A 25427-nucleotide genomic window follows, 5' to 3' on the forward strand; every position below is an offset into this window, starting at 1 on the left:
ATCAATGAAACTAAGAACTAGTTCTTTGAAAAGATAAACAAAATTGATTAGACTTTATACAGACTCATCAGGAAAAGAGACGGGCAAAATAAATAAAAGAGAAGTTACAAATTTACCATAGAAATACTTACAATCATAAAAGTCTACTACAAACAATTATATGCCAACAAATTACACAAACTAGAAGAAAAGGGTAACTTTTTAGAAACATGCCATCTTCCAAGACTGAAACAGGAAAGAAATGAAAACATGAATAGACCAATTATTAGTAATGAAATTAAATCAGTGATCCAAAAACTCCCAGAAACAAATGTCCAGGACCGAACAGCTTCACAAGGGTATTCTACCAAACATTTAAAGAAAAGCTAATACCAGTCCTTCTCAAACCATTTCAAAAAATTAAAGAGGAAGGAATGCTTACAAACTCATTCTACAGGGTCAACATCACCCTGATACCAAAACCAGACAGAAAAACCACAAAAAAAGATATCACAGGCCAATATCCCTGATGAACACAAATGCAAAAATCCTCAACAAATATTATCAAACAAAACAAAAACACATTATAAGATAATACAGAATGATCAAGCGGGATTAATTCCAGGGATGCAAGGATGGTTCAATATCTACAAATCAATCAATGTGGTATACCACATTAACAAAACAAAGGTTAAAATCATCACAATAATCTCAATAGATGCAGAAAAAGCATTTGAGAAAATTCAATATGTATTTATAATAAAAACTTGCCACAAAGTGAATACAGAGGGAGCCTCAACATAATAAAGGCCATATATGACAAACCCATAGCCAACATAATAGTCAATAATGAAAAGAGGAAAGCTTTCCCTCTATAATCAGGAATAAGAGAAGAATGCCCACTCTCACCACTTTTATTCAAAATAGTATTCTATGTCACAGCCATAGCAATCAGAGGGTAAAAACAAATAGAAGGAATTCAAATTGAAAAGGAAGAAACAAAACAATCACTATTGGCAGATAACATGATTATATATATATATAAACCCTAAAGACTCTACAAAAAAAAACTATTAGAACTAATAAATGAATTCAGTAAAATTAAAGAATACAAAATTAACATACAGAGAAAGGTTGCATTTCTGTACAATAACAACAATCTATCAGAAAGAGAAATGAAGAAAACCCATTTATATGTTCATTAAAAAAATGAAATACCTAGGAATAAACCTAACCAAGGAGGTGAAAGACATGTCCTCTGAAAGCTAGAAAACTTGGATGAAAAAAGTTGAATACAACACAAATAAATGGAAAGTTATGATCAGGGATTGGAAGAATAAATATTGTTAAAACATCCATACTACCTAAAGCAACCTACAGATTCAATGTAATCCCTATCAAATACCCAATGGCATTTTTCACAGAACTAGAAAAAATAATTCTAAAATTTGTATGGAAACAAAAAAGACCCTGAATACCCAAAGCAATCTTGAGAAAGAAGAACCAAGCTGCAGGTATTACACTCCTTAATTTCAAACTAGACTACAAAGCAATAATAATCAAAGCAGTCTGGTAGTGGCTCAGAAACAGACACATACATCAATGGAACAGAGTACAGAGCCCCAGAAATAAACCCACGCTCCTACAGTCAATTAATCTATGACAAAGAAAGCAAGAATATACAATACGGATAAGAGAACCTCTTCAAAAATGGTGTTGGGAAAACTTGAGAGCTACATGCCAAAGAATGAAACTAGATCATTTTCTTACAGTGTATACAAAAATAAACTTAAAATGAATTAATTACATAAATATAAGAACTGCAGTCATAAAACTCCTAGAAGAAAGCATAAATAGTAAGCTGGTTGACATCACTTTTAGCAATATTCTTTTTCCATCTCTCTCCTCAGGCAAGGGGAAAAAAGTAGAATAAACATTTAGGACAGCATCAAACTAAAAAGCTTTGTACAGTGAAGGAGATATCAACAAAAAAGTCAGTCTACTGAATAGGAGAAGTTATTTGCAAATTATATATATGATAAGGGGTTAATATAAAAAATATACAAAGAACTCATAAAACTCAACATTAAAAAAACCTGAATTTAAAAATGAGCAGAGGACCTAAATAAACATTTTTCCAAAGAAGACATACAAACGGCCAATAGACACCAAAAAAAGATGCTCCACATCACTAATCATCAGGAAATGCAAGCCAAAAGTACAATGAGATATCACCTTACATCTTTCAGAATGGCTATTATCAAAGAGACAACAAATAAAAAGTGTTGGCAAGGATGTGGAGAAAAGGGAACACTCGTGCATCATCAGTGAGAATGTAAACTGGTGTAGCCAACTATAGAAAACAGTAGAGGTTCCTGAAAATATGAAAAACAGAACTGCCATAAAATCTGGCAATCATACTTCCGGGTATATATTTAAAAGAAATGAAACAGGTTATTGAAGAAATATATGCACTCCTGTGTTTATTGCTTCACTATTCACAACAGCCAACATACTGAAACAACTGAAGAAGTGTTCATTAACAGATGAATGAGGAAGATATGGTATGTAGGTACAGTGGAATCCACTTCAGCCATGAGGAAAAAGGAAATTCCACTATTTGCAACAACATGGATGAACCTTGAGGACACGAGTGTAAGTGAAAAAGAGACAGAGAAAGACAAATACTGTATGATATATCATGTATCTTAATTCTAAAAACACCAAAGTCAAAAAAACAGAAAGTGAAATTGTGGTTACCAGGGGTTGAGGAATGGAAGATATGATGTTTAAAGGTACATAATACTTACAACTAATAAATAAATAAGTTGGAGATATAATACACAGTACAGTGATTATGAACACAGAGTTGTATTATAAACATTACACTGCTGAGAGATTAGATCTTAATTTTTCTACTACTAGAAGAAATGATAATTGTGTGATGTGATGAGGTGTTAATTAACACTACTATGGCAATCACACTGCAAAATAAATATATCGGATCAATACATTGTACACCTAAGGATGTAAGAATAAGAGAAGAGTAACTTTAAAATTCAAATGGTTCTAAAAGACTTATGACCAGGGACTTCCCTGGTGGTGCAGTGGTTGAGAGTCCGCCTGCGGATGTAGGGGACGCGGGTTCGTGCCCCGGTCGGGGAAAATCCCACATGCCGTGGAGCGGCTGGGCCCGTGAGCCATGGCCGCTGAGCCTGCGCGTCCGGAGCCTGTGCTCCGCAATGGGAGAGGCCACAACAGTGAGAAACCCGCGTACCGCAAAAAAATAAATAAATAAAAATTTAAAAAATTAAAAAAAAAAAAGACTTATGACCAGATAGAGTATTCCCTGCCTCACAATAGATTTCAACACCCACACACAACCATTTTCAACTCTTTTACTTGTTTCTTCCGGAAAGATGAACAAAATTGATAAACCTCTATTCACATTGGCCAAAAACAAAGATAGAAGACAAAAATTATCAATAATGAATGAAACAAGGGACATCAATACTGATCCCATGGACATTAAAAGGGTGATAAGAGAATACTAAGAACTGTACCCTCATAAATTCAACAACTTAGGTGAAATGGACTAATTTCTTGAGAGACATAAACTACCAAGACTCACAAGAAAAATAGAGGATGTAAGAATTCTGCATCTATTAAAGAAATTGAAATTATTAAAATTCACCATAGAATAGAAACAAAATGCCAGGCCCAGATTGCTTCACTGGTGAATCCTACCAAACATGTAAGGAAGAAATCATTCTAATTTTACAAAGCTCTTCCAGAAAAGTACGGCAGACTTTCCAATTCATTTCATGAGGCCAGTGCACTCCAATACCAAAGCCTGACAAAGAAAAGTAACACAATTACAACAGAAAACCATCAAGAAGTAATTTATCTATCTATCTATCTATATATATATGCATATATCTGCAAAAATAATGAATACAAGGTTACATAAACAATTACAGCAATATATGGAAAGAATAATACATCACAATCAAGTGAGATTCACTTCAGGAAAGCAAACCTGTTTGAACAATGGAAAAATCAATCATAATTTCACTAGATTAGCATAATAAATAAGAAAACCATATGATCATCTCAATAGGTGCATAAAAATCTTTCAATAGTATTTACCATTTATTCATGATAAAAACTTACAGAAACTAAGAAGAGAATTTTCTTAGCCTAATAAAAACAATTTATATTAAAAAAACAACCCCCACCACCACAGCTAGCATCATTCTTTTTTTTTTTTTTTTTTTTTTATGGTACACGGGCCTCCCACAGCCGTGGCCTGTCCCGCCGAGGAGCGCAGGCTCCGGACGCACAGGCCCAGCAGCCATGGCTCACGGGCCCAGCCGCTCCGTGGCATGTGGGATCCTCCCGGACCGGGGCACGAACCTGTGTCCCCTGCATCGGCAGGCGGACTCTCAACCACTGTGCCACCAGGGAAGCCCTAGCATCATTCTTAATAATGAAAGACTGAATGCTTTTCCCTAAGGTAAGGAACGAGACAAAAATACCCTCTCTCACCACTCTAAGATACATAATATTGAAGTCCTAGCTAGTGCAACAAGACAAGAAAAATAAAGATATACTTGTTGAAAAGTAGAAAATAGGAATGTCTCTGTTCACAGGGTGTAATATTCTACATTAAAAAATCCCAACAAATGCACAAAAAAACTCCTAGAACTAATAAGTGAGTGGAAATGTCGCAAAATACAAGATCAGAATACAAAAGTACTCCTATATTCCAGCAAAGAACAATTGAAATTTGTTTTTTAAAAAATTTCATTTATAATAACACTAAATAAATAAAATACTTAGATATAAACAACAAAATATATGCAGGAGATACACACTGAAAACTACACAACACAGATGAAAGAAATAAAAGAAGATTCAAATACACGTAGAGACATATTGTGTTCATGGATTGATGGCCTCGATAGTGTGCTGGTGTCAGTTTTCCTCAGTTTGATCTATAAGTTGAAAAAAATCCCGATCAAAATCCCAGCAAGCTTTTTTCATAGATATTGACAAGCTAATTCTACATTTATACAGGAAAGACAAGAGGAACAGAATAGACTAAACAATTTGAAAAAGAATAAAGTTTGAAGGCTCACACTGTAAACTTATCCTATTCCAAACTTGCTAGAAAATTTCCATAATCAGGACACTGAGGCACTGAAGAAAGGATAGACCTACAGAACAATGGAATAGAATAGTGAGGACAGAAGTTAACCCAAAAATAATCACATAATTTTTTAACAAGTTGATAAGACAACATTCAATGGAAAAACGAATGCCTTTTCAACAAATGTTGCTGCAACAAGTGAATATCAATGTGGGAAAAATGAACAAATTAACTCATTGACAGGAAAAAAAGTAGTCAATAAAAGGGAGAAGTCAAGGGAACCTAATGGAGCCCCAGATTCAGGGGGAAGTATGGTGATTACCTTACCAGTTTGCCTGCATTCCCCTCCTCATTTGTTCCCTGGAGACAGGTTTATAATGATAAATTTTTCTCCCCCAAGTTAATTTACCTGTGGCTTACCTCCTAATAAATTCTCCACTCCATGGAGCACTTTCACTGCACCATACTCCTTTCATGTAAATATTAAATCATCCCAGGACTTGTATTCCCCAAAAGGTCCTTGAGTGGGTAAGTTGATCCCCATTTTGAGGGTAAAGGGAAGCGCTTCTCAGTGATTTGCCAAAGGTTAGACAGATAGAAAGCAGCACAACCATGATCTCTGCTGACCCTCAGACTCAAACCTCCACCTGTCCACATGGCACCTCCACTCAGAGTTCCAACAGACACCTCAAGTCTAACAGTCTTTTTCTTAGATCTTGACTCTTAATTCCCCAGCCCCACCCCTACCCCCAGGTCTACTGTCCCAGAGACTTCCCCATCTCTTTGAATGGCATCCCGCTTACTTAGTTGCTCAGAAGGAATCATCAGGTGATTCTTATAGTTTCCCTCTAACATCCTCATCTAGTTAGTCAGCAAACCTGGCAGGTCTATCTTCAAAATACATCCTGAACCCAGTTTCTTCTCACACACTCTGTCTCTCTCACTGTTGTCCAAGCCACCATCATCTCTAACAAGAAGGAATGAATAATCACCTTTAGGTGCTTTAGAGCTATCCTTTCAGCCTCCACTGTAATCTATTTGCCAAGCCTAAATTAAGTCATGCCTAACACCTTCAATGTTTCTATCATACTTAGAATAAATTCTGAAGAAAAGACCATGCCCACCATCATCCTACATTCCTGTTACCTGATTACTCCTAAGCCTTCATATCCTACCACTCTCCCATTGGTCACTACTCCACCACTGGGGCTTACTACCTACTCAGTGGACATGGCAAGTACCTCCCATTTTCACAAACTTACATTTGCTATTCCCTTTACTGGGGGCACTCTCCCAACATATATGCATATTTTTTGTCTCTGCTCAAGTGTCAGGTATCCAGGAAACCATACCATTCACAGCATGCTTTTCAAAAGTGTCCCAGTGCAGAGAACCAATTTGTATCTACTAGACACTCATTTGGGAGAGAAGACAGGATAGGAACTGTTTTACCACTAATCCAGTGGTAAGAAGACAGGAAGGTGCCTTCAACCAGTAGCCCTGAGAGGCAGGGATGAGGGGAAAACAGGGGCTTCCCTTTCTCAGTAACACCAACCCTCTAGTGGTCATGAAAAGGAGTTTTGTGCTCACAAGGTAAGACACATGGTGGACCAAGGAAGTGGATGGCACAGTGAGGTGGTGTTTCAGGTTATGGGCTGCAGGCTGCTGAATGAGAGATGCTCACCCAATGCCTAACGTGGTGGTGAACCATTACAGCACCACCCACAGGAACTTCTGAAGCTTCTGCTGACAGAGTCTGGCTGGACTTCAGAAACTGCCCTTATAAGAGCCTGATGCTCACACATATTGATGTCCTAGACTCAAAAGTCTCAGTTTAGAGACACTGCACAGTTCTGTCCCCTCCTACCAGACTCTGAGACCTCTCTTCTTCTTCACAGCCTCCTCCCATTTCCCCACTCTTTTCCCTGCGATGGGAAGCATTCAGGCACTTCCTGAATATTCTCCTAGGTACATGAACCCTCCTGTTCACTCTGGATGATGAAAACAAGGCACCAGAACAGATTCTCTATTTTCCTCCTCTGAGTCCTTTCTTCCTAGAGAGAAAGACTCATTAACCCTGCCTGTCTTATTTGGGAATAAGGGAAATTTGAAAAAAAAAAACCCCACAGATGTAAATATTTGATAACTCTCATTTTGTAGCAAGGGTGTTTCCACTGGGACCCACACCAGACCCATTTGATTTGTCCTTTGCTATCTTGATGAAAGGCCACTGAAATGAAGTGAAAAAGCCTGGGGAATGTGGAGAGTCATAATTTCTGGAGAAGGGGAAGGTCGTGTGAGTCCCCATGTTGGTCACATCTGACGAACAAAAATTTTTTAATGCAATCTGTCCATAACAGAAAGTCAAGAGTTCCTTCCCTTTTATCATTTCACACATCTGTTGAATATGAGGCAGCACACATAGTGATCTGCTTCATCCCCCACTGACTGCTTCTGCTCTACAGGAGTCCTCTGCTGAGCAGTGGGGGAACAGAGAGGAGCAGGGTGATTGTGGGCCCCTCATGCCCTACTTCACATCTCAGTGCCTTCCACCCACTGAGAGAGCCTCTGGAGTGTGGGGATCTAAGGGAAGGCCTCAGCCATGTACATCTCTTAGACCATACAGCATCCACCCTATACCAGTGATATAGGGAAGAAGAGAAGAAAGTCGTACATACAATTACAGTTACAGCAGAAGTGAGAATCCCCAAAACTCAAGACAGGTACTGTTGTTGTGTGCTTCTGTTTCAGAAGTTTGATATAAAATTTTGGGTGAGAGAAAAAAACACTCTATTCTCTCATTTATCCCAGTTCAGTTAATCTTTTCTTTCCTTCCTAATTCAACTTCACTCTCTCAAATCTCCTGTCCTTCATCGTGGCCTGTTCACTGGTCTCTTAATCCATCCAGTGTTGAAAAAGTCCTAGAGATAAAAACGCTGCCTTGGTTTCCCTCCCTTTAATCTCTAACAGTATCTAGAAATATTACATTCTAAACCATTTCTCTAATCCTGTCTTCTTCTACCTGCTGTGGTTCCCCATACACATCATCAACTGTTCACTTGGCCATATTCCCATAGTTGTGTATTTTCCCTTATTTTGATGAGGATGGTATTGAAATGATGACGGGGGATAATAATTCATAAAAAGCCAATAGATAACAGCTATCATAATTATTACCAAACGTTTATTATCAGAGTAAAACTTGCAAATGAAAAATACCTTATAACACCAGGAGATTAATGAAAGTTATATGGTGCATATCTGTCATGATTAGAGCAAAATAGCTTAGAGAGTACAGAAAAGAGGTTATGGTCAAATCCCCTTTACTTAGCAGTGTAGCATCAATGTGGAGCAATTGTCTTTTTCCAACAGTGAGACAATCTTTTTACTTTAGGGTAGTGTTGGCCTTGGTGGTGGGTAGAAGAGGATCCTGCTCCCACCCAGAGAACACAAGACCTGAGGCCCTTTTGTTATTCGGTTAGGCAACTCTACCCATCTCTGCCTCATTCTCTTAGACTTCTGCTCTCTAAAGTCTTATGCAACAGCATTTTAACATCATCAGCCACCGTACTGATGAATTTCAAACGTAAAAAATACACTTTCAAAAATTGAAAGACAGAAGATCGGAGTCCTCCATTCACTGAGCAAAAGGATTCAGCGCATTTCATGGCCTTTGCTGCTATACTGTCATTCTTCACAAATAACCAGAAATCCAAGGACTTTGTGGAGCTCTTGATCTCTTGCACAGATGTGCCCAGTTTCTGGGCAATCTCTTTGACTGACTGCTCATCCAAACCAAAATAGCTTCGATAAAGGTTCAAGCACTTCTCCTGTTTAGGCAAGTCAAAGCCACTGAAGAAGGCCATGAAAGGGATGATGGCCAAAGCGGCTGATTTCAGGGCATTCAGCCAGATCTTCTCTTTGAGGATAACTCTCTTCACCTCAAGGAAAGCATCAGACAAATTGGACAACTGGAGCACAAAGGTGTAGCGCTTATGTGCAGGGAGATCCTGCAGCAATGTCTCCTGCAGTCTTGGGAAATCAAACTTATCCGGGTGAAAGTTGGAGACCAGGAAGACACACGGATTAGATACTCCGAGGTTGCTGAGAATAGCCAGGTAGTCATCTCGGATCTGCTGAAGGACTCTCTCCGTTTTGAAGGATATGGGTTTGCTTTTCTCTTCACTGTGTAATTCAACATCCACCATTGTTCTAACAAAGTAGAAATTCTTCCCCTTCTCCTTGATTTTCTGGGCCAGGAGAGCATCATTTGAGCTGAACCGTGAGGAAGAAATAATGATGAAAAAGTCATAGTCATCATCTCCCACAATTTCTAGATAAGGATCTGGAAGGGAATTGGGAGTCCCAGTTCCAGGCAGGTCCCAGAAGGTCACACTGGGATATTTCAGATGTTGATAGGGGGTTTTCTTCATGGTGGTTGGCACAACTCCAACGTGAGCAGACCCCTCCTCTTCATGACCAAGACCTAAAAGGGCATTGATGAAACTGGACTTCCCAGAACCAGATTGCCCGATCACAGCCACAGCCAAGGGAGCGTTCTCAGATTTCTGAAGTGCTTCCTGAATCTCTTCAACCACCTCTTTTAGCTTCCCCTCCTGAAAGACTCTTTGAATACGTTCAACACTTTCCTGAGAGAGGATCCCCACTGCCTTGCTGATCAAGGTGGAGTAGTGAGGGACACATTTTTGGGCCAATTGCTCAAAATTCTTTCCTGACAGGAAATAGGAGGTGAACCAATCCATGCCAGTTAACCCTGGATGATCTGTGGAAAAGGAAGGGAATAAGGAGGTAAGGTGAATGAAGCAGCAGAACAGGCAGGTTCAGCTGAGGAAACACAGTGGTCTCAACAGATCGGTCCCATCTCTCACACTTACTCATGTTACTACAGTTCATTTATTTTTCCTGATGACTTTTGTTTCCACTGCGACAAAAAAGACTACCTGTTTTCTAAGCTGATGATTTATATGTTCCAGGAGTCAGGACAATGTAGAGACAGAATAATGGCCCCTAAGATGTCCACTTCCTGAACCCCAGAACCTGTGAATATGTTACTTACATAGCGAGAAGCACTTTGCAGATGTGATTAAGTTAATGATCTTCAGATGGAAAGATTATCTTGGTTTGTCCACATGGGTTAAATATAATCACAGGCATCCCTATAAGAGTGAGGCATGGCCAACTGCAGAAAAGAAGATGGGATAATAGGAACAAAGGTCGTAGTGAAGATGGAGGGAGGGCAATGAGCCAATGAATGCCAGGCAGTGTCTCGAGCCTGGAAAAGACAAGAAAATGGAGTACCTCCTGGAGCCTGCAGAAGGAACCGGTCCTACTGACACTTTAATTGTAGCCCCTTAAGATTCATTTTGAATGCTCACCTCCAAAACTATAAAAGAATGAATGTATATTGTCTTAAGCCACTAAGTTTGTAGTAATTTGTTACAGAGCAATGGGAAACTAGTATAGACTGTCTGTATTTTCCTGAAACCTGAATACAGAGCCCAGCACCTTTCCATTCTGCAGGAAGAATCACTTAGGCCAACACATTAGTGAGCACAGACGACTTCCAGAAAGACCCTCACTTCCAATAACCTGCAGCAAATCAGGACAGGACTTGCCTTGTGGGAGAGGCAGGAGACAGAGACAAGCCCACCAGGTGGCCTGCCTGCCAGGATGTATGTTCCATAAGGTGGACAACCAAGAACATAGTCATTGTGGTAATAGTTACCCCATGGCAGCTTAATGTCTATTTACCTCACTTTATGGACCAGTTTGGGTGGAAGTTAAAACATGTGACAGGAAGTTGCAGAGGAAGTAAATAAGAGCCCTAATTTTCCCTATCCAATTCAGCACAGTTTTGAAACATGGGCATCTGATTAAACCAAGGCAATTTAAAGAAATTATTAATATGATATTGATGACACCTCCTATCATTCACTATGAGTGAGGAAAGTTATACCAAGAAACTGTGATTTAAAAAATATTTAGGGCTTCCCTGGTGGCGCAGTGGTTGAGAGTCCGCCTGCCGATGCAGGGGACACGGGTTCGTGCCCCGGTCCGCGAAGATCCCACATGCCGCGGAGCGGCTGGGCCCGTGAGCCATGGCCGCTGAGCCTGCGCATCCGGAGCCTGTGCTCTGCAACGGGAGAGGCCACGGCAGTGAGAGGCCCACAGGGGTGTGCTGAACGCCCTCCACCCCCATTCTACCTATTGTGCAAAGACAATTTTTTTTAAAAAGTAAAATCATGACTATCAAAAAATATTAAATGAATACATGTTAAGGATTTAATTTAACTGATCACTAATGAAGGAAATAAGCAGATGTTAATGCTAGTTGAAAGGCGAATACCAAAGAAGAGACATATTTATAGCTCAGGAATATTGAAATGAATGTCAAAGTGAGACAAGAGTGCTGTCTTCTAAAAAGAAAGTGGGAAGACTATTGAACCTCAACAGACAGATTGTATTTCTATATGGGTATGGACTAAATGTGTCCCCATAAATCCATAGATAAAATGTAATGCTCAAAGTGATTTTATTAGTAAATGGACCCTTCGAATGTGCCTAGGTCATGAGGGCAGAGCCACCATGAATGGATTAGTGCCCTCATAAAAGAGACCCCAAAGAGCTAGCTTAACCCTTCTGACATATGAGCTTAAACAGAAAAGACATTCATCTAGGCAGTGTGTTCTCATCAGACACCTAATCTACATGTGCCTTGATCTTGGTCTTTCATCCTCCAGAAGTATGAGAAATAGATTTCTCTTCATAAGGCACCCAGTCTGTGGTATCTGGTTATAGCCTGCACAGAGTAAGGAAATGGCGAAGAAATGAATTATTTTGCATTGCTGTTAATTACCAAAACTCAAAGAGATTTAAATATCTCTATGGTAATGAAAGGCTAGAATCAGAAAACCCTGAGTGTGCATTAAACATTACATAGTTTACTACTGGAGAAACCAGTAAACATTCTGTTGCCCCAGATTTTCTTACAACTTTCTCAAAGAAAGAAAGAAAGAATGAAAGAAAGAAAGAAAGAGAAAAAAGAAAGAAAGGAAAGGCATCTTCAGACACAGGGGTTGTCTGTTCTTCAGAGAGGTTGGCATGAACTGCTGGATGGAATTCCAGCTCTCCACCAGCCAGCCCTGTCCTCAGCCCTCCAAGTCCAAAGCTGGCCTTGGCCACTGCAGGTATAGAGCATGTTTTCCAGAGAGAAAACAGACTTCCTGTGACAGAGATCAGATCCAAATGATTCCACTAAAACAGCAGAAAATGCTGAGACTGCGCAGGGCCATTCCCCAGAACTGTTCTCACCAGGAAATGCAGACACAGTGCGCTCCTGTGCTCACTGTAGAGAACAAAGCCTCTGCTGCCTGAGTAATGAGGCCCAGAACGGGGAGGCGTCAGGAAGTACAATACCTTCTCACCTGAGCCTCTCCCTCTGGAAAATCTGATCGATATTTGAGAACCCACATTTCAAGGAGGAAATGGGAGGACCTGCCATACCCTGTATGGTATATTTTCATGTATATTTTATACATTATAAAAATAAACAAAGTATATTTAATGCTGTACTTGGGTGCTGGCTGGTATAGGGATACACCAGCTGACCCACAGAACACAATACCAAAATCCCTGTCTTGGACTCAGGCATGTGTGGAATTATGTTGAAAGGGAGACATATGGGTTGGCCAAAATGTTCATTCGGTTTTTTCCATAAAATGGCTCTAGTAGCACTTAGTTGTCTTTAACTTCATTTGAAAAAATTTTCCTAGAGTGTATGTGACAGCTGTCATATCAGTGTGCATTTAAAAAATGACATCAGGGCTTCCCTGGTGGCGCAATGGTTGAGAGTCCGCCTGCCGATGCAGGGGACGCAGGTCCGTTCCCCCGTCCGGGAAGATCCCACATGCCACAGAGCGGCTGGGCCCGTGAGCCATGGCCTCTGAGCCTGCGCGTCCGGAGCCTGTGCCCCGCAACGGGAGAGGCCACAGCAGTGAGAGGCCCGCGTAACGCAAAAAAATAAATAAAAATAAAAAATGACATCAAAATTGAATTTTTGTGTAGCGATTTTAATATTGAAGATGGAAGAAAAAAGCAACATTTTTGGCATATTATCCTTTATTATTTCAAGAAGGGTAAAAATGAAACTGAAACGCAACAACAAAAAAGATTTGTACAGTGTATGGAAAAGGTGCTGTGACTGATTGAACATGTCAAAAGTGGTTTGCAAAGTTTCGTGCTGGAGATCCCTCGCTGGACAATGCTCTACGGTTGGATAGACCAGTTGAAGTTGATAGCGATCAAATCGAGACATTAAGTGAGAACAACCAATGTTATACCATGTGGGAGATAGCCGACATACTCAAAATATCCATATCAAGTGTTGAAAATCATTTGCACCAGCTTGGTTATGTTAAGCGATTTGATGTTTAGGATCCTTACATAACTTATGCTAAAATAAACCTTCTTGACCATATTTCCACATGTAATTCTCTACTTAAACGTATCTTTTTAAAAATAAATTGTGGTGAAAAAATAAATAAATAAATAAATTGTGATGGGCGATGAAAAGTGGATACTGTACAATAATGTGGAATGGAAGAGATCGTGGGGCAAGTGAAATGAACCACAACCAACTGCACCAAAGGCTGGTCTTCATCCAAAGAAGGTGATGTTGTGTATATGGTGGGATTGGAAGGGAGTCCTCTATTATGAGCTCCTTTTGGAAAACCAAACGATTCATTCCAACAAGTACGGCTCCCAATTAGACCAACTGAAAGCAGCACTCAACGAAAGCGTCCAGAATTACTCAACAGAAAACGCATACTCTTCCATCAGGATAAGGCAAGACCGCATGTTTCTTTGATGACCAGGCAAAAACTGTTACAGCTTGGCTGGGGAGTTCTGATTCATCTGTCGTATTCACCAGACATTGCACCTTCAGGTTTCCATTATTTAGGTCTTTACAAAATTCTTTTAATGGAAAAACTTTCAATTCCCTGAAAGACTGTAAAAGACACCTGGAGCGGTTCTTTGCTCAAAAAGATGACAAACTTTTGGGCAGATGGAATTATGAAGTTTCCTGAAAAATGGCAGAAGGTAGTGGAACAAAAGGGTGACTATGTTGTTCAATAAAGTTCTTGGTGAAAATGAAAAGTGTGTCTTTTATTTTTACTTAAAAACTGAAGGCACTTTTTGGCCAACCCAGTACATGGAATGTCAGTGAGTAAAGAAGGCTCTATCAAGTAAATGGAGCTGTACAAACTGGTTTTGCATTTGGAGAATGTTACTGATTCCCTACTTATATCACTTTTGATAATCAACTCTAGAGGAAGAGTAAAGATCTAAACTTCAAATAGAAAACTCTATTAGAAAATATAGCAGATCTTAGGGTACAGAAAAATTTTTTAAACAAGATACCCAGAAGATAACTGTATAAATAAGATTGACAAATGGGGTGCCTTAGAGTACATTAAAATGAAAAGTTTCTGTTTATGAAAATAAATGCTTCAGGACAGTAAAAATTCTCCAGACATGTGGAGAAGATATTGGCACAAATGTCGTAAACTAAAAATCAATACTAAGAAGGTATTTTTAAAATGCCAGAGATCACTAAGAAGCAAAACAAACCAGTATGGAAGTGCAGGGCATGGGGGGAAATGAACAGATCTTTCTCAGGAAAACAAAAAACAAAAAAAACAGGTGTGGTCAATAAGCACACAGAAAGTTTAGCATCCTCCTTAGTAATGAGGCAAATGCAAAACTGTGCACAGTGAGATGACATTGTACGTCAATTCAATTGGAAAAATTTTAAAGTTGGACGATATTGAGTACTAGGGAGAATGTGAATCAATAGAATCTCTGAAATATAGCTGCTGGGAATGTAAAATCAATACAATCACTATGAAAAAAATATGGATTAATTTTATTAAATTGTACATTCGTGCACCTTAGGACCCAGCATTTCCACTCCTAACATGGTACCTAGGAGTCACTGTGCAAAAATGTACGGGGGACATGTAAAATGTGTTCCTAACAGTCTTCATTATTGTGAGAAAGGAGAGGATAGCCATTGACAGAGAATGGATAAATAAATTGAGCTCTACAACACTGATCCATTGTTATACATAGGTAAATAAATCTTAGTAACACAACACTGAGTTTAAAATAAATAGAATTTAGTAGAAATGGTAGAAAAAAATAGTAGGAAAAAAGAATACTCTTTAAATAAATCTTCAAGAAAACACAAAAAAATATGGCTTAGGCATGCATATGTAAGTGATCACACAACAAATGACAGAAAGGAATCGTAAATACATACTTCATGACGTTGCTGAACAAGGGCTGGTGACAGAGTATGGAGTAAATAGGAACACATAGGTAAGTATAGTTATTGAAGATGTTCTATTTCTTGGGACGGTTGTTCAGTGTGTAGGTGATCATCATATTATATAAGTAAACAAAGGACTTTAAAAAGAAAAATATCTCAGTTCTTTCAAATTGGTGCTGCATATATTCTTTTCTCTGCAGTCAGTCATGAATCTCTCCCTACTTCCATAGTTTGGGAGCATCAGAGAAATACTCTGTCTGACACATAGAGAGAATCAATGCTATGATGGAAGAAAGACAGAGAAATCATTGAGGGAGGAGGTGGGGACAAGAGAGGTTGTCATTCCAGGCAGAAAGAACTGCAAGGCAAAGATGAAAGATCACAAATGAATTTGACAGCTAGCTGTAGATGCAGACGAACACATACAGACACCCAATTAAAAACTTCAGTTTTAGGGGCTTCCCTGGTGGCACAGTGGTTGAGAATCTGCTTGCTAACGCAGGGGACACGGGTTCGAGCCCTGGTCTGGGAGGATCCCACATGCCACAGAGCAACTAGGCCCATGAGCCACAACTACTGAGCCTGCGCATCTGGAGCCTGTGCTCCTCAACAAGAGAGGCCGCGATAGTGAGAGGCCCGTGCACCGCAATGAAGAGTGGCCCCCGCTTGCCACAGCTAGAGAAAGCCCACGCACAGAAACGAAGATCCAACACAGCAAAAATAAATTTAAAAAAAAACGAAAACAAACTTCAGTTTTGGGACTTCCCTGGTGGTCCAATGGTAAAGAATCCACCTTCCAATGCAGGCGACACAGTTTCGATCCCTGGTCAGGGAACTAAGATACCACATGCCGTGGGGCAACTAAGCCTGCGTGCCACAACTACTGAGCTTGCGCACCCCAACTAAAGAGCCTGCATGCCACAAACTACAGAGCCCATGTGCTCTGGAATCCCCATGCCACAACTACAGAGCCCACGCACCCTGGAGCCTGTGCGCTACAAATAGAAAAGAGAAAACCTGCGCGCCACAACCAGAGAGAAGTTCGCGCGCCACAATGAAGAGACTGTGCACCACAGTTAAAGATCTCGCATGCCTCAGTGAAGATACCACGTGCCACAACTAAGACCCGACGTAGCCAAAAAATAAATAAAATAAAATAAAAGACACAGTATTAATTAAAAACACCACTCAGAGTTCCCCAGGGCTGGGCTGGTCCTGATTGTGAGGGTCACTCTGAGTCTGGTGCCCCATTTCATAGGCTCTGGCCTGGAGCGGCCATTGCTCAGATACCCCTCAATGCACACCTCATGGTCCATAGTCAGACTTTCTAGCCCTAAGTCCACTGAGATCACATGAACCTTCCTCAGGACAAGAGGTGACACAGCATGTCATGGTCACTACTGTGTACCTACCAAATGGAATTGTTTCTTGGACTCAAGCACGGCTTCTGCCTTTGCAGGAGAAACTCCTAACAGGTCCCATCAGAGGCCTGTGAGTCTCTGGCAAGGTGGCTTCTCCCTGCACGGAGTAGGAACCCAAAGTAGGATCTGGGCAGAGTCCACGAGAGACATATAAAGGTTGCTGATTGCACTTTAGGGCCACACTTTGAAAACCTTTTCTAGGTTTGGGTTCTGCTTTCAGGCTAATCTGTCTATCAGATGTCTGAAATCGTTTGAACCTGGGCTCAAAGGCATTCCCAAGGTCCAGGCAGGCAGCCAAATTCAGCCTCTTTCTTGGTTGACCACCTCCTCTCATCTTCTGGCAGGCCCTCAACCCATGTGATGTTTGCATGGTCATCACTTCACCACCAGGAACTGGGCAGGCTGGAGAGCTGAACAAGAGACTGTGTCAGGCCTGTATCTGAGACCAGACTAGGCCTGGGAATACTAGCAAAGCAAAACAGGGAACAGGAGAAAAGGGAAGGAGGACAGGCCTTAAATGCTTTGCCTAAAGCCCTCAGGCTGGGGTGTGGGCCAGCAGGGTTCAGGTTGAGTTCCTCCAGAAAAATCCTCTGCAAGTGGCTTAACTATAAAAGTGTTGCTAAAGTTGAAAATGGGTGTGGTCCTTCCATTACCTTGCAAATATTTACTGAGCTTTTCAGTTGCAATTCGGCCCTGTTCTGTGGATGACTGACAAGACTAGGCCTCTAATATCTCGGTCTCCTTAGGGCATCACACCTTCAGGACAGGGAAGTTATTCCTGGACATCAATAAGGTCTCTGAAATGCAGAGGCAAAGCACACATTTCCTGGTTGGAGGAGGGGAGGAATGTCTCAGGAAATATCCTGTCTCCTGGTCCCACTCACGTAAGAAAAATTCCAATTGGTCTCATAAACAATCTGCAGACTCTTACAGAGTTGAAATCTCCCCTGCCCTGGCTCAGTCCCTCCACCAAGTGAGAGAGCTGCAGCAGGGACAGGAAAAGAGTCAGCTTGTCCCTTTTTCTTCCTCCTACTGACCCTGTTACAAGGATGGGAACAATAAAGAGTAGGAAAGACACACTCAGGTGGGACAGGTTCAATCCTGCTGAAGCCCCTAGTGTGGTGACTGTCTCTCACGTAGGTGGGGCCATGTGTGGCTCACACTGACATCCCCATTGGGATCTCAGGGACAGGCACAGCCCAGACCTGCAGGCCTGCTACCTCCTCCTTAGAGTTGGGCAAGGTGGGTAGCCCCAGCCTCTTACCTCCTGATATCATCTTACCCAGAAAAGAACATCCAGCCCTCACTGTTGGCCACACCCCTTGCAACAAGTTCACTAAAGTGATCTTTGCCTCTCCCTTTCTTCAACCTTTCAACTGTCTTCTTCTGACCCAGGGAAGGAATCAATGGTGGCTAAACTGAATTCACAATCTCTTAGATGCATAAGAATTTCCTATCTTATTATTGACGTTTGCAATCTCTGCCCAAACCTTGGAAGCACTGTAAGCCTTGAAAAATTTCTAACTCTGTTACATTCACACAGTCCTCTGTCTGGGGCCTCTCTCCTGCCCACAGAAGACTTGGGGAGCTTTTCCTTCTGATCTGAGAGCGAGCACATGACAATCACTAGGATGTTAGGCAGATGCCCAGGGTCACCTGGCCAGCGGTGAGCATTGCTGGGTCTCAGGCCCCCAGCAGGTGCACTGACAGCAGGTAGGGGTCAGAGCTTGCAGTCGGCAGTGGTGGATGGAGAATATGCACTCTGAGCAAAGCTGGTGGTAGCAAGTGAACCCAAGTGCTGAGTGAGCTGGGCAACACCAGGGAGCGTCTCTGCAGACAGTGTCTTGAGCCTCAGGAAGGGGCAGGGTCTGAGTGACGGTGAAGGTGAATGTGGACATAGGACGGAGCTGAGGACCAAATCCGAGGACATGGCTCTGGAGGGAAGCAGCAGGGCTGGACCCAGGACACCCCAACTCTGTGCTTGGCCTCTGTGCACTGACTTGACATTGACGCCTTAGAGTCTAGCTCAGGCCAGTGCCCCCTCCACTACGGAATGCAGAAAGGAAACTGGCGCTCCTTTCCTGGACACCTAGAGTCATTTCCAGGAATAGAACTGAAACTTCCGCTGCCTGAGTCCCCCTGGAGCTGAGGTCCTGCCAGCATTCGGATCTAGAAACAACCCAGTGGAGAGCTCCAGTGTCCCCGAAGGGCCGCTGAAGGAGAAAACTGCAGGACAACCAACTGTCCTCGCCAGCTCCTCTTCCCTCCTTTCCCTCAGCTCTCCCTAGGACAACCCCAACCCTCCACAATTCCATTTCTTCCTTCTGGAGCAACCTGAGCTTGGATGGTCCCAGAAGGAATTGCCTCTGTTTGAGGAGAGGACTGTTCCCCAGGGAGGGATGACATGCCAGGAGGGCCACTGACATCTGTCTGATCACCGTCACCCTCTGCTTCCATGGAGTGTGTAAGGGAGAGGGCTCCTAAGATGGAACTTGTTTGATAACTGTGCTACTGTAAGAACATGAAAGGTGGAGCCCACACCAGGACAGGAGAACTTGGCATCAGGCTTACTCATTTCAGTGAGTTTTCATAGCAGGACCCCTCTCTGACATTCTTCAGGGACCACATCAGCACACAAATACTTTGCTGCTTCAAACCCATCCAGCCCTCCAGTGTGGAGGCAGTGTGCCTCTCATCTCCACGTTCCTGGCATTCGGGGTCTTCTGATGGAGACCACATGTGTAGAAGGAGGGCAGGACGTGCCACTCATACGCTCTTAGCGTCTAAGCTGGAAAAGGAGCCACTGGCCATTTCTGGGGCATCTGGAATTGTGAGTCCACTAGTTCCCCAGGGTGGACCTCCCATGGAATAGGGACCTTAGGTGGGCTTTCAAGGATGAGATGTCTAATGGGACATTTCAGTCCCCCTCAGTTTAATTGTGTATTAGCATTGGAGAAACTATCTCTATTGCAGGGTTCCAACTCTTCCCTTTACAGATGATGTTAGTGAGGTGGGAGCTTTTCAAACACCGTCTCCCCAGATGTGTCCTGTTCAGTACCAGGCCCTTTGATGATGTTGAGGCTTAGCATACTTTCCTGGAATAAACGAGCATGTTGTTTTTCTGTCAGCCTTTCATGATAACGACCAAATGGGGAACAAACTTGGGGCTTGACGTACATTGGATTCTGGGCTCACAGAAGTCCTCGATACCTCAGATTCCACATCTGGTGCAAGGTGGGCCACACTTCTGCATGGGTCCCTTTGGTTGGGACTGGGGATAATTGGGCATGTTGGGAGCTATATAGAAACCAGCATGGGAAATCCACTAATGAGTGGTTTTCATTCTGCTTGTCTGAAGTTGTGAAATCTATTGTGTGGGTTATAACAAGAGTTGTGTTTTTTTTTTTTAAAGTTACCCACTGGAATTGAATAAAGTGAAGAGATGGCAAATTCTGTGGTAAAATCTCTTTTTCAGGTATGTGCCTGTGTCTGTGCATGTGTGTTGAGTATACTTGGTTCCTAGGCAAAATGCATCTTTTACTCCTGGACTCATTCATAAGACTGGTGGCGGAGGGAGAATGTAAAGCCAGCATTAGGAGCGGTTGGGAAGGAGTGGACAATTGCCCAAACCTTCACCTAGAAGCAATCATGGAGCAGTCCTGTGAAATTAGGGATTTCTCCACATGTCACTTTCTGTCTGCTTGTTGTAAAATTTACTTTAAATGGATGTATCCCCATGCTATTTTATAACCAAACTCTTAGATGGGGATCATTCCTACTATTTCAAGAGAAATTGAATGGATGCTTAGCTCTTAAGTGGTGGCAAAGGTGACATTAGTGCTGTGAACGGCTCTGAGCTTACTGAAAAGTCCTGTATCCATGGCTCACATTCAAACTGACCGCAAACCGCAGGTATTAACTTGAGACTCTGTGTGGCCTCAACTTAGTTGTTTAAGCAGAGAGTAACTGTGCTTAAGGATAATTGTATCCCATCTTACTCCACTGCCTAAAACCTAGCCTAGCCTCCCCTCTGATGTGAAGGCTTTGGGACTTGTGAAAATATAGTACCAGTAATATTGAGTTCATATCTTCAGAAACTATCACTTCTTTACAGAAGGGCTCTCAATAAGCCCAAAGCACAGGGGAAATGAAAACAGCATGTGAACTGTCAAATAATTCCTTCCTTTACTTCTTTATTCTAGAAGCAAATCCTCCCTTTATTCTCTAAGCACAATCATTCTTTATTCTTTCCTTTATTCTCTAATCAAATTCTTATTGAGTGTCTGCTCTGTGCCAGGCACTGTCCCAGCCCTGGAGCTTCAGGAATGGAAATCATTGATTTCATAGAGATTGCTTTCCAGGGGAGAGACAGAGGAGTGAGAGAACCAAGTGAACTGTGGGCCAAGCTTGATGTGATCATCAGAGAAGATTAGATTGCTCCCCTAGAGACAAACACACAGATGGGGACAAGGGCAAGGAGATGGTGGATTGTGAAGATGGGAAGGGCCTGAGCTCTACCAGACCAAGACAAAACCAGCACCCGGCTGTGCAGTCTGCTAACCTCTGCACTGCCCTCAGAGGGAAAGAAAGCCTTCCCTGGTTCTCTGTCTCCGTGTTTGAGTCCCTCTTTTACAACAGCGTTGTCTGTACCCTACATAATACTGTGTCCTTTTTATAATTAATAAATAATGGGATATATATTTGACTGACTGCTGTGTCAGAAAATATAAAGTAGATCTATGCACATCAACATAGAGAGATGCCCCCAATAATATTGAGTTTAGGAAGTAAGAAACTGACCTTGTTAGGGGTTTTAATGTTTTGTTACATAGGCACGGTTGAATAAGTCATTGACCACTGATGATTGAACTCAAACTCCAGCCCTCCTCCACTCCCTGAAGTTTGGAGGGAGGAAGGGTAGGAAGGAACTGAAACTGCCCACCCTTTAATTCTGGCTCAATCTTTCTAGCCACCAGCCCCCATCCTGATGCTCTGTAGGCTCCCTGCCCCAATAATCTCATTATCTTAAAAAAGACATTCCTATCACTGAGGAAATTTCAACATTTTTAGGAGCTCCTTCCAGGAATTGTGGACAAAGACCAAATAGGTATTTTTGTTATAAAACAGACTTTAAGCTCAATACTTTTTGTGGACAATTAAAGGGATAAACATAAAGCATTACTATATAGCTTTCATGGGTACATACATACATTAATATACATTAATAAATATGTTCAAATGAATATCCTGGCCCATATCAAATTGAAAAGACTGCGGTAGTCTGTGATGGGAAGAGAAGTAAACTAGGGGAAAGAGGAGAGAGATTTTTAAGGTGGGTTTTAGAGTCACAAAAGGCAAGATAATTTGAAAATGGGCACTCCTATCATTTCCCTAGAAGTGAAACCACCCAGTCCAGGGGTGAAGACCTTTACAAACACTGTCTCCCCTTGGGAACCCTAAAGAGAGGTGAGACGTGTAGCCTTAGGGAACCTCCTTGTTCCGTCTACTCAGTTCCCCCACATCTCCTCCAGCCCCAACGATACAAGACCACATACTCACTGATGACTCCTAGGTTTGCATGCACATCCCACACTTCTCTCATCAACTCCACACTCCAGACTGGTCCCTCCTGCAGGTAGCCCTCTGAGAAATGCCCTGAGGTGACCCCACACAAGCTCTCTCCTGCATGTGGTCTGGATCAGGTGTATGGACCACACATCACCCGCTTCACCCCAACATACTCTCTGCCCAGCTCCTTCTTGGGCTTGCCTGCCACATCTTGCTAACCTGACTTTCACGTTTAGATATCTCAGGCTTGGGAAAGACCCAGTACCCTGTCCTCTAGCTGTTCTCCCAAAGCTCCTGCTAAAACCCTCATTCTGAGTTTGAAGTGAGGAGCAGGCATCACCCTCCATCTTTGCCCTGGGGATCCCACACCCTAACATCTCCCTCAAAATATCCCTTCACAAATTCCCTCACCCCAACCCTTTTGTACCTGCTATTCAGGTGAGAGCTTTGACAGTGGTCTAACTAGTTTGTGGCCACCTGATTTGAAATATCTATGTGGTGGTTCACCTTGAAATGGAGCAGCAATTATTGCCATGTAGGAGCCAATAGGGAGAAAGAAAGAATGAGTCCCATTCTGGTGTTACACGTAGCATCGAGGACCTCAGCCTGGAGAGAGGGTATTTTGAATGTATTTGAAATGTGACCTTTAAGTCATAAAAACGAAGGGTACTAGAGCAATGAGAAGACATTTTGTTTCAAAGGTGAAAGAAAAATCAGATGAATGACCAGCGTAGGGGATATAATTGCCACCACAAAATGCTTCTCTAATATGAGGATGATTTTAGGTTGGTTATTTTTAAGAAACAGAAGACTCAGGAAGTTGTCCTTTTTACCTTCCCCTTAACTGCTTAAAAGCATTTAGATCGGGGGGGCTTGTTCCAAGAAAGGAGCTGTCACCAGAGGTAACTAAAAAGAATATGAGCTAGACATGTAGACTGGGAAATTTACCAAGGTCTATATGTTCACGTTCCTCTCTGTGTCTCATTGCCTTTACATGGCGGGTCACACACTTGTTTACCAAACAGTTCCTCTTCCCATTACCCTGTGCCTTATCTTCCTCACCTTTGAAGCCCTACGCCCTTAGCCCCAACTCCTTTGCTCAGAATGAATATATAGCCTTGATTGCCTGACTGCCTCTGCACCCCATAATCTTCTGGAGCCCTCTTTCATAGGTATAGTAATTAAATTTGTTTTTTTCTCCCGTTAATCTGCCTCATGTCAATTTAATTCTTAGACCAGCCACAAAAACCCAGAAGCGTAGAGGAAAAATTTCTCCCCCCCAACACCATTTTGTTAAACTAAAGCAGGAAGTGGGTGTGGCCGACCACTCCTTGCTTTGTGTGCACGTCCTCCCACACAGTGTGATCTGAAATTGGGGTGCCCACAGCATAGGGGAGCAAAATTTGCTGTCCCAAAATGTATCTCTTTGGCATAGGATTATTTTAGGATGATTATCTTTAAGAAAGAGCTTTTACCTTCCCCTTAACTGCCTAAAAGAACTTAGATAAAGGGCCTATTTCAGGAAGAAGAGCTATCACCAGAGATGTCTACTAAGACTATGAGCTAGTGTGGTAGACTTGGGGAAACTTCGCAAGGCCTGTTTGATCAAAGTCCTCTCTGTTTCCCATTGTTTCTGCAAGGCATGGCAAACAATTGTTTACCGAACATTTATTTTTCCATCGTCCTGTAAATTGACTTCCCTCTTCGAAGTCCCAGACTCCTACCCCTGCTCCTGAAATCTGAATAGCATATAAGCCTCAATTGCCTGAACGCAGGTGTGCCTCACAGTATGGAACCCCTGCACATACAAAGTTAAATTTGTGTTTTTCTTCTATTAATCTGCCTCATGTCATTTTAATTCCGAAACCAGCCATAAGAACCTACAAGGGTAGAGGAAAATTATTTCCTCCCCTACAACAGGCTCAGTCCTCACCCTGCTCCACATACACGCGCCCTTTAGGTTATCTTAACCTGTCCCATGTTGTCCGGCACCCTCTATGTGCTGGCAACTCCCAAATTTATATCTCTACCCCAGGCATCTGTCTTGACCTCAGACCTAAATATCCCATTGTTTATACAACATCTCCTGTTTGTATGTCTAGGATGATCTTTAGTAACTGAACAAGACCAAACCTGTCTCAAGCCCCCATCCCTCTCCTCCCATAGACTTCTCCCTGCCAGATAGTGTCAATGCCACCCCTCATTTGCACATGGGGCTGTCTACATAATCTTCTTTCTCTCACACTTCACATCCCCAATCCTGCAACCTAACAAATGTATCCAGAATCCAGTCACTTCTCCCATTCTCACCACTATTGCCCTAGCCCTGGGCAGTTCTTAGCCCTCCCTCACTCCCTTAACCACCTGAAAAGGATGACCAGGCCTTCTGCACCAAACCACAGCTCTCCACCAGCCAGCCCTGCCCCTCAGGTCTCCAAACAAAAAACAAGCATCCCATCACTGCAAGTGCAAAGAGTTTGCTCACTCACCAGTTCAAGAGAGAAAAGACATTTCTGGTCAGAGCTCCGACTCGAATGTTTCCACTAAAACAGTAGAAAATGCAGAGTCTGCTGAAATGCTCCCCGCAGCCCCCAGCACAGGAACAATCCAGAGAACTGTCCTCGCCCAGATAAAGGCAGACACAGTAGAGAGCAAGGACTGGCAAACTTCGGTCCTGCCTGGGAAATGAGGCCCAGGATGGGAGGCAGCAGGGAGTACAATAGCCTCTGACTTGAGCCCCTCCCTTAGGAGGAAAAGATTGATAGTTGAAACTAACATTTCCAGAAATGAAAATGAAACCAGGGAAGTCGTGTTTATGTCTTTCTCTACAGCACCACATTTTCCAGTAAAGAAAATACAAGAATGTGACTTCCAGAGGATCAGTGAGTAAGGAGAGGGCAGAGAGGTACTAGGGGTCAGGAAAGGCAGGTCTCTTAGGACCCCTGGGAGGTCACCT

General features: G+C 42.3%; 1 protein-coding gene across 1 annotated transcript; it reads right to left on the reverse strand.

Moving 5' to 3' along the window:
* Positions 1–8295: 8295 nt before the first annotated feature.
* Positions 8296–25177, reverse strand: LOC137222175 (interferon-gamma-inducible GTPase 10-like). Its single transcript, XM_067733018.1, has 2 exons — positions 24961–25177; positions 8296–9914 (listed from the first exon to the last, which is right to left on the reverse strand). Exon 2 carries the CDS (start codon positions 9892–9894, stop codon positions 8635–8637), a length of 1260 nt encoding a protein of 419 aa, XP_067589119.1. The 5' UTR covers positions 9895–9914; positions 24961–25177; the 3' UTR covers positions 8296–8634.
* Positions 25178–25427: the final 250 nt, after the last annotated feature.

The sequence above is a fragment of the Pseudorca crassidens genome, chromosome 3 (assembly GCF_039906515.1).
Source record: "Pseudorca crassidens isolate mPseCra1 chromosome 3, mPseCra1.hap1, whole genome shotgun sequence".
Lineage (NCBI taxonomy): Eukaryota > Metazoa > Chordata > Mammalia > Artiodactyla > Delphinidae > Pseudorca > Pseudorca crassidens.